The sequence below is a fragment of the Sinocyclocheilus rhinocerous genome, unplaced genomic scaffold (assembly GCF_001515625.1).
Source record: "Sinocyclocheilus rhinocerous isolate Xijiao unplaced genomic scaffold, SAMN03320098_v1.1 scaffold848, whole genome shotgun sequence".
Taxonomy (NCBI): Eukaryota; Metazoa; Chordata; class Actinopteri; order Cypriniformes; family Cyprinidae; genus Sinocyclocheilus; species Sinocyclocheilus rhinocerous.
The window spans coordinates 789,443-799,922 of record NW_015664186.1 but is presented as its reverse complement, the minus strand read 5'-3'; the positions used below and the strand labels follow the sequence as shown (position 1 = coordinate 799,922).

The following is a 10,480-nucleotide window of genomic DNA, read 5'->3' as shown; positions in this document are numbered from 1 at the left end:
TTTTCATTCACGCAGTGAAACTGCACGGCCATTGGTTTGTGCAGTGTATTAAAAACGAACCAATGGCTAGGCAGTGGAGCTGCACGAGCCTATGGCGACGAAGCCCGCCAAAGCCAACCAAAGCCTGCCAGAATGGGCGGGGCATCTGTCTATATAAGCGGGCATTCGCCACAGGATTCTAAGATTTCTTCTCCTTCAGCGACTCTACGTCTTCAAGCTGATCCGAAACCACTCGCCGTTGACACGCCTTCGCAGCTGGAACCGGTACCTCTCAGCACAGCTGACCTGCTTCTCCGCCACTCCAGCGATGCAGCAGTTCCGGTCCGTTTCCCCTGCCGCCATCTGGCGATACTAAAAGAGCTACTAAAAGAGCTTGGCGTTGTTGCAAATGCCACGCCGTTACTGCGGTTCGTGCGGGTCTCCCCTGCACGCCGATGATGGCCACACGGAGTGCATTTCCTGCTTGGGGAAATCCCATGCGGAAGCTGCGCTCACGGGAGTTATTTGTTCCCATTGCAAGAGCTTCAGTCTCACCTCTCTCCGCTCACGGATCGCTTTCTTTTCAGAGAGCGAATCCGCCCCCCCAGGGACCTGTGAGGAGAAAAGAGAGAGTATTCCCCCGTCCTTTTCTCCCAGTCTGATCAGCATCCCTCTGCTGGTGCGAGCGACCTGATCTCATTTGGGGGAAGTGAGGACGAGCTGCTTGATGACAGCATGTCATTTGCAGCATCGGAGGCAGAGGAGCTGTTGGGCTCGTTGAATGACCCCACCCCCTCGCCATCATCCGTGCCCAGCGCCACCAAAGATGAAAATCCGCATTCTCAATTACCTCGACGACTGGCTCGTTCTGGCCCAGTCAGAGGCAGAATTAATATCACACAGGACCCTCCTCCTCAGTCACCTGGAGTGCCTGGGACTCATGGTCAATTTTGCCAGGAGCTCGTTGTTCCCCAGCCAGCGAATTTCGTTCCTGGGAACAATTTTCGACTCAGCCCAAATGAGAGCTGTAGTTACGCCGGAACAGGCTCTGGCCATACGGAGGCTGGCGACCTCCTTCGAGATTGGTACCACTCGCCCTCTCAAAGCGTTTCAAAGGATGCTGGGCCTCATGGCGGCAACATCGCCAGCGCTACAGTTGGGTCTGCTGCGTATAAACCACGGGTTCCATCCCATGCGTGGCGTCACGAACGCCTGCAGATCAGGGTGAGTCAGGCCTGTGTAACAGCCCTGGCCCCCCGGAAAAACTCCCGCTGGATGGAACAGGGTGTGGCCATGGGGATGGTTTGCAGAAGGACAGTTGTCACGACAGATGCCTCCAACTCAGGTTGGGGGGCGCTGTGTGAGGGCATACTGACTTTCGGCCACAGGTGGAAGGCGGAAAAGGGCTTCCACATCAACTGCCTGGAAATGCTAGCAGTATGTCGAGCCTGTCAGTTCTTCCTGCCAGTCCTAAAGGGGCACCATGTGCTAATCCGATCGGACAACATGTCTGTGGTGTCCTACATAAATCGCCAGGGAGGCCTCTCCTCGAAGCGGCTCTTCACTCTTGTAGAGCGCTTCTTAGAATGGGCTCAACCCAACCTGCGCTCGCTGAGAGCAGCGCATATACCGGGCAAATTGAACCGATGAGTGGACATGCTATCAAGGAGCAATGTCCCCTCAGGGGAGTGGACGCTCAATCCGCAGATGGTTCAGAGGATCTGGGAGATCTTCGGAGAGGCCGAGGTGGACCTCTTTGCCTCAGAAGACAACTCTCACTGCCCAATTTATTTCTCAAAGACCAGGGACGCATTGGCCCACGATTGGCCCAACCTCCTTCTTTATGCTTTTCTCCCGATCGCTCTGATCCCACAGGTAATCAGGCGAGTGAGGGAACGAGAACACAGGGTTCTGAGTCTTAAACACAATTTCGGAGGCTAGAGCCCCGTCTACGAGATGCCTCTACGCCTTAAAGTGATCTTTTTTCTCCACTTGGTGTCTAAACCGTGGCAAAGACCCTCATACTTCTGATTTGAAAGAGGTGTTGTCATTTCTGCAAGACAAGTGTCGCAAGTACATGCAAAACAGCCGGGGAGGCAGTACACTTTGTTGGGGAATTGTTCAGGAACAGTCTTCAAGGCTTCAGTGCATTGACATTAAAATAAAATAACATAATAGATCAAGCAAACTTTCAAGTGTGTTGGATCTGGTTGATGATATAATCTGCAGGACGTTGGCCCACCAGGAACTGGATTGGACGACCCCTGTTATAATAATGAATTTAATAAGCAATAATAAAATACAATAGATAAAATCAATTTGCAACACACACACACACACACACAAAGTAGGTTTAATGCTTAATACAAGAAAGAAATGCCAATTGGTTAAGATATAAGGAAGTGTCTTCCTTCAAAGAGTGGCTTTATATTTGGGCGAAAATGTATTGTTTTGTTTTATAACATATTGCATTTTTTTATAACTGTGATTATTTTATAATATACTTAAATTTATATTATATCTATAATTTTAATTTTATTTTTACTTTAAGCATTAGAAAACGAAAAAAATGCCGTTGTTTATAACATGAAATTGTTTGCAACTTAAGTGTACTTTGAATGTCAAACCACTAGGTGACAGCATATTGTCATTTTAAAATGTCACCAATGCTAATCAAAGTACCACAGAGATCCATAATCATTAATGTCATTCTGTAAGACTTTAAACAGAAATCTTACAAACAATAAGTTAATTCCACAATCCAAGCCACTCAATTAAATACTCAAGCCTAATTATAGCAAGCCAAAACATTTAGGTGTCCCATATAGAGACATGAAGCACTAGCTGCCAACCTTTAGGCTAACTTGGGTCTCACATGTCCTGTAGCGCACACATTTATCACATGAAGCAAATTTACAATGTCCAAAAGGTGCTTTCATTTCACAAACAACTCAGGGAATATGATTTTGAGTATCATTTTTCAGTGATAAAATATATGTCAGTGCAGTACATTTGTAATAGAATACCTACTACTCACTCTTACAACACAAAACATGGATGGTATTGCAATCTCTAAATATTTTGTGTAATTCTTTGATTACAGTCACAGATCCAAAGGGAAAAGAGGAATAACAAAACAGGAATGGATAACCTTAATTACTCCAGTGTCATTTGATGACGCACACCACATGTATATGTGTGGAAACGGCCGATTCTCAGCTTAGTTATGGGAAACTGAAACTTTCTCAAAGAGGTTGTGTTTGACCCCCTGGCCTTTAGAATCCTTCAGATTCAAGTGCGTCCCTCTGTCCCCAGCCAAAGCACCTCGTCCCAGGCTCTGGGTGTCACCACAGGGCCTTTGATGACTCACACATGGGCTGCTTCCTGTACTACTTCCTGTGGTTAATGGGGGAGAGGCTGGGTCGGGGCTGTCCCCTTCTGGTCTCTAGGGAAACACAGGGGATGTGACTGTTTGCACACACACACACACACACACACACACACACACACAGACAAATACACTCTCATAATCCCCATTCAACCCCAGCACTTCCTCAACCTCTCACCCACCCTTACTTCCCTCAGTCACACACACACACACACACACACACACATGCACCCTGCAGCAGTTCTCATCACACTTCAGCCTCCAAACCATCTTTGACCTTTGAGTTCCATCCCTCTGGAGTGGAAGTCCTGCTTCCCATGAAGTCCCAGCATCAGTCAATCAGTGACTCTGAAGATTATAGGCTTAGATCTCTGCCACAAATCTGCGCACGAAAGATCATATTTTGAGCGCACAAAAGTGCATTTTGCACGTAAGCGATCTGAGTTTTGTGGAGAAAATGTTCGTTTCGCAAAGAATAAAGTATTTCGAGCGCACAGAAATCAATTTTGCATTTAAAATAAGTTTTTGGATGTGTGCAGAATCCAGGTAGGTTGCAGTTCTGGAAAATGGTGGCGCTGGAGACTAAATGGTTCCTGGTGATTTCACACCTAATTCCTCACCTTAATTCCTAATTCTTTTTCAAGTTAGCATGCATCTTTTCTTCTCCACATGGTTTTGACTGACCCTGCTGACCCACTGAGCATTTTGCTGTCCAATGGTTATGCATTAACTTTGTATTAGTTTTTAATATTTCTCATGGTCATTTAATAATTTTTGACTTTCAGTCTGAGTTAAATCTCTTTTTTGGCTCATTTACAGCAGAAGAGGAAAAATACAGTGCATGCATAATTATTATGCAAGTTGATATTCTGATTATATATTTTTTCCTAGCACATTTTACCAATTCCAAACAACATCTTGACCCACTGAGCATTTTGCTGTCCAATGGTTATGCATTAACTTTGCAATTTCTAGTATTGTATTTGAATATTTCTCATGGGCATTTAATAATTTTAGAGTTAAATCTCTTTTCTGGCTCATTTTATCTGTAAAAGAAAATCTGCTTAATTATTATGCACACCTGAATATAAAAATCTTCTGCTGTGGAGGTAATGCAAGGAATCTTGTGATTGGTTGTCAAGGCAGCCAATCAGAATTTAGCAGCCTCTGTCTCTGATTGGCTGGAATTATGGCATACTGTAATGCTGGGTTGTGTTGAGCAAGCGAGCTATTGGCATTTAGAGAGCACTGAGGGTGGTCATCAAGGGAGCAAGCTTGTGAAACGTTGCACGCGCAAAAGAGAAGGTTTGCACACATCCAAAAACTTATTTTAAATGCAAAATTGATTTTCGTGAGCTCGAAATCCTTTCTTCTTTGCGAGACAAACATTTTCTCCACAAAACTCAGTTCGCGCGCGTGCAAAACGCACTTTTGCGCGCTCAAAATATGATCTTTCGCACGCAGAATTGTGGCAGAGATGTAATCCCATAGAAGATCATTAACGGTTTGCACGTCAACCTGGTCTTCCCCAGCGGTCCAGATTTTGATTTTGTATTGCTAAACTTACAAAATAAAGAAGTAGCAGATTAAAACAAATATTTTGATTAATCTTGTGATTACTAACAAACATGTTTATACATCTGTGTGGATGACATTTGTAACATATGTGACGGTGGATGGATGGATGGATGATTGGATAGATAGCTAGATAGATAGATAGATAGATAGATACATAGATAGATAGATAGATAGACGAACGGATGGACAGAGATACATAGATAGACAGACAGATTAAAACTACAAACTTGAACAAAAAGAAACTACAACTCCCATGAAACTGTTTCTGGCTGAAGAACATAGACAGCATGAACTGACAGAGTTAATATTTTGTACAGACTGGCCATGAAAAGAAAAGCATGCAGTAAACTAAGAGTAAAAGCATTTTTATATTTATATTTTATTGCCACGGGGTCCTGTACCTGCACATACTAAATCTACACTCCCTGCTGAATGAAATCATTATGCACGACTTCCAATTCTTTATGTGGCGTAATGTACCGCGAATCCCACATTATTCTCTCTTTCTTTTAGTTATCCAGCCGCCAGTAAAAATCCTCTTTAGTTTAGTGAGTAATATTATGCACCTGTCAGTGAATCTTCAGTATGATCCAGTTATTCTTATTGTGACCTACATCAGGAGCAGACACACTCGTGCACCGGCATCCCTCCTTTATATCTGACGCCATAGCAACGCTATGCCGAATCAGTGATGCGCGCTTTCTTCAATACCGCAAGGACACGGAGAACACCATCGCGTTCACTGTCTAACCGCTGATTTTGGAGTGGGTTTACTGCAAGTATCGATGACAAAACCTACAACCGGAGACAGGTGAGTGTGTCCGCAGTCTTGGTGCTTTACATCTTAAACGAATTCATTCAAATCCCAGTGGTTGATTCTGAATGACGCTCACTGCCTTATCTTATTTACAATGACCTTCTATGAACATGTTGATGTTACGTTGCATTTTAATTACATTTTGACGCGCGGTTGTAATGTAATAAACTGAATGACATGGTTCATTGTGCTCATGTAGAGATGTGTCACTTGTAAAACATCAGAGCTAGGTTAAATCGAGGTATCGTTTTGTTTCTTTGTGAGGTAAGCTTGTTTTACAGAAGCAATAACCATGTGACTTGGGTGTACCGATTACAGTAGACTACACTGTAATTACAATATTTACTAACAACATTGCTAACGAATTAGAAGCTATATTAAATGCAACATTAAGTGAGCCCCTTAAAAGTCAATAATTTCAAATGAGCTGAAACAGTACTAAATACAAATACAAATTTTGTAATTGTAACAAATACCTTTAGATTATGTATAATCTTATTTTAATTGTTTTTTCTGTTTACGTTTTGACTGTTTATTATTATGTATCTCTTTAATAATCTAAATGGAGAGCAAAATGCATGTTTAAACAAACACTCACCATCAACACTCCTGAAAAAATAAAAATAAAAAAAATTAGAAGTGCCACACACAGATCTCAAAATCTGGTGTTTTAAACATGCCAAGGGTAACAATCAACTAACAAATTATTTTAATAGAGCATTAAACACATCTTGACATCTACAAGACTATAAGCTACTAAACAGGATGACAAAATCAAGAGCAAAAATGTAAATCAATCTGGCAAACTGGTAAAAATGATTCCATAATCGTTCTTGCCCCAGTGCATGCTTGGAAAACATAAATGGTATGCCATTGCCGGAAACTGAATAAGCAAAAGGTGCACTTAGACAGGATGTGCTTGTAAACTGTTTATTAAATTATGTTGCTCACTCAATTTTTTCATTAGGAATTATTCAGAAATTAAGCAGAAATGAAATAAATAAATAAATCCTTTTTTTTTTCTTTTTTTTTTATTGTCGTTGAACTTGTCATTTAAATTATCATTGAACATAATTCTCTTAAATATTATTTACATTATTGATATTTAAAATAAAATACATTTCGAAATCTATACAGAATCATTTGAATTTTAAATATTGAACATTTTAAAAAGTATGTATTTAAATAATTTTGTGTATATCATTTTTTATTATCATTTATATAACCATTTTTATTAACTTTTCGGTCGACCACTAATTGAAATATTACTATTCTATTCAACTCTGTGTTTTCCAATTTCTCTCTGTTCACCTAGACAGCTTGTTTGGGCATCACACACACCCCTGATGGCCAAAAATGCTGTGTAGGCAGGCAGCTCACAGATTTTGAGACGCAGCCACAGTGTCACAGTCGATCTCTATTTTCTCAGGAGGGTCCGTACATTCATGCCAACATTCCTGTTCAAGTTTGGAAATACGATCCAAGAGCTAGAGAGAGAGAGAGAGACCATGAGCAGCTGATACACCGCAGCTAAAAATAATATTCCCCGTGAATTACTGTCTCTAACACCAGGCAACGGGCATGAAAAGCTACTAAAGCAGAGCAATTATTTCGGTAAGTGATTATTTAATAATTATATATGACTATACTGTATATACTAGATAAAGATCATAATAGAGGATAGACAACGTCAGGCTGTCAACAAGCATGTGGAGGGATCTAAGTAGCCGTCAGTGTGGGTGGTATACTATAATAATAATAATAATAATAATAACCATGAACAGCAGAGTTTTACACAAAAGTAATGAGTATGAATGAGGAGACTATTGTACTGTAGTCTATTTAATGCACTTGTCATGGGACTTTACTTTGTAATTAATTTAATTTAACTCAATATCCTCCTGAGACACAGCAATCCATTTTTTTTATTTCTGTAGCACGTTTTTTGTTAATAGTCAAGAAAGAAATGCCAATTGGTTAAGATATATATAATGTACTTTTCTCTCTGGCACAGTGTCTTCCTTCAAAGAGTGGCTTTATATTTGGGCGAAAATTTATTGTTTTGTTTTATAACATATTGCATTTTTTTATAACTGTGATTATTTTGAGTTTTAAGTCCTGGAGTAGCTTAAAGTTGCACTAAGTAAATGTAATAAAATTATGGCATGAAGACCCCAGTCATATCAGTAGCCTAATAGTAGCTGTTTTTTTTTAACATGTTGTGATCACGTGACCAGCCAAACACAGTCTACTTTCATGGTAGTTCTTTTTAGGTTTGATCTAAAGGCTTGAAGGTTTGGAATGACTTTTTTAGACAAAAGAAAAAAAGAAAAAGAAAAAAATCACAGTGTTAAATTCCCAAAGCAACATTTCTCATTTTCATTTTAGTTTATCTTGATGTACTAAAATAACTAAAAATAAAACTGAAATATTAATTAATGAAATAAATTAAATAACTATATAGACATTTAAAAAACTGATACAAATGAAAAAAACGTATTATATTTAAATTCTATTTTAATAATTACATGTTATAATGTAATTTGTGTACTAAACACTGTAAAACACACACACACGTGCTTTGCTGGGTCACCTGAGGATACACAGCATGCAAGCTTCAGTCTACCAGAGTATATTCTGCACAAGCAAACATTACTGTCCTTTTGTTTTATAACATATTGCATTTTTTTATAACTGTGATTATTTTGAGTTTTAAGTCCTGGAGTAGCTTAAAGTTGCACTAAGTAAATGTAATAAAATTATGGCATGAAGACCCCAGTCATATCAGTAGCCTAATAGTAGCTGTTTTTTTTTAACATGTTGTGATCACGTGACCAGCCAAACACAGTCTACTTTCATGGTAGTTCTTTTTTTCATTGGACATTTTGGTTGGGAATAAATTATTTAATATTTAATAGGCTTTCACAGCATTATATGCTAATAATATTAGCAGTTCTAACCAAAGCCTTTCTTTACTTTTCTTTACATGCACATATGTTTGGATAAAAGTTTTTGCCAAATGCATAAATGTAAATGTAAACTTTTTTTCTGCCAATATAGTAATAATTGTATGTGATATCATGATTATATAACCAGGGTTATTATAGTTAACTAAAACTAAAACCATCAAACTATTTTTGTTACTTGAAATAAAAAATAAAAATAAAAAAAAAAATAAAAAAAATACCAGAGTATATTCTGCACAAGCAAACATTACTGTCCGTTGTGATGTTGTATAATGCAGCTATCCTGTATGAGAAATTAAACTTTGGTAAACTGGTAAATGAATTGGCTGAGAGGGTGCAGGCACTGTCCCTAGAGAGGGTTTGTTAATCTTGCTCTTACACTGATTGTCAGCAGAGGATCAATGTAGTTAAATACTTTACCGGACCTCATAGTCAATAATGATTACAGGAATACTGCTTTCAGTGCTGTTAGTTTGGGCTCAAAGCTGGCATTCAGTGTGTAATTAAGTGCACACTTGATTTTCCATTAAATGGCTTATTTTTTCCAATTACATTTACCTGCATTGAATGCTTTATATTCAAATCTAATGTCAAACATCCTTTTTTTAACCATGCCCAGGCTCCTTTAGCCCAGTCAGGTGACATGGCCTTGTCTTTCTGTGGGAACGACAGAGGTAGTATTGCCTACAGTGTGGACAATGGAGTCCTGGACAATGGCTGCTTCGTGGACGCCCTCAACCTCGTCCCTCATGTATTTCTTCTCTTCATCACCTTCCCTATCCTCTTCATTGGTATGAATGCCCTTGTCTTTTTTACCTCTTAAACAATCTTGCTTGTTTTGCAGTTGGTTACAGGGTTGTGTTCCATTCAGAATATAACATAGACTGCCTTTTAATTGAGAACTCTAGTTTTATTTTATTGGTTTATTGGATTACAAGATAATAGGTGTGGTTAGACAGGAAATAAAATGTGTATTATATTATATTATATTATATTATATATTGAGAAATCTTATTTTATTTTTTGTTTACATTTTTTATATTATTCATTATTTAATTAATTAATTAAATTATTTATTTGGAGCCACACAACATTAATCTTACAAAGTGGAACCCTTAAACTGAACGCCTTTTGTGTGAAGTGTGAATGTCTTTGTATAACAGTTCAGGAAATTCCTGTCAAACATTTTATTATTTTGCAAACATTATGGGAACATTAGTTTTGAATGTTATCTGAAACAACTAGTAACATTTAAGAAACGTTAGATGAATGTCCAACTGAAATGTTTAAAAAATGTTCCATGAACAATTTATAAATAACATTTTTGAGAACATTATTAATGGCTAAATAGCTTTGAATTAATCTTCTATTAATGCTACTGTAAGAATGTTAGTTCATAACTTTGAGAGAACCTCACCAGAATGTTCTGAGAACATTTCCTGTTAGCTGGCTGGGTCATGTGGTTCAGATAATGAAGTTGTAAAGAAAGATATATTAATAAATATATTGATATTATGGTATACACATTTGTGTGTTTGTGTCCAGGTTGGGGTAGCCAGAGTTCAAAGGTGCAGATCCATCATAACACCTGGCTGCACTTTCCCGGCCACAACCTGCGCTGGATCCTCACCTTCACACTGCTGTTTGTGCACGTGTGCGAGATCGCCGAGGGAATCGTCTCCAATACGTGGGTTTCAGCACACACACACACACGTTCAATATATTTGTGTGTTTATGATCAGTATGCATTTA

The 10,480-nt window shown here is 38.9% G+C and overlaps 1 protein-coding gene across 1 annotated transcript in view; it reads left to right on the top strand.

Moving 5' to 3' along the window:
- Window positions 1-5,647: 5,647 nt before the first annotated feature.
- LOC107729856 (ATP-binding cassette sub-family C member 9-like) overlaps window positions 5,648-10,480 on the top strand; it is a 35,686-nt gene continuing 30,853 nt past the window's right edge. Inside the window, exons 1-4 of the mRNA XM_016540574.1 lie at window positions 5,648-5,756; window positions 7,192-7,376; window positions 9,348-9,519; window positions 10,274-10,415. Of these exons, the coding sequence (XP_016396060.1) occupies window positions 9,372-9,519; window positions 10,274-10,415 (290 nt within the window). The 5' untranslated portion in view covers window positions 5,648-5,756; window positions 7,192-7,376; window positions 9,348-9,371. The remainder of the gene's footprint in view (window positions 5,757-7,191; window positions 7,377-9,347; window positions 9,520-10,273; window positions 10,416-10,480) is intronic.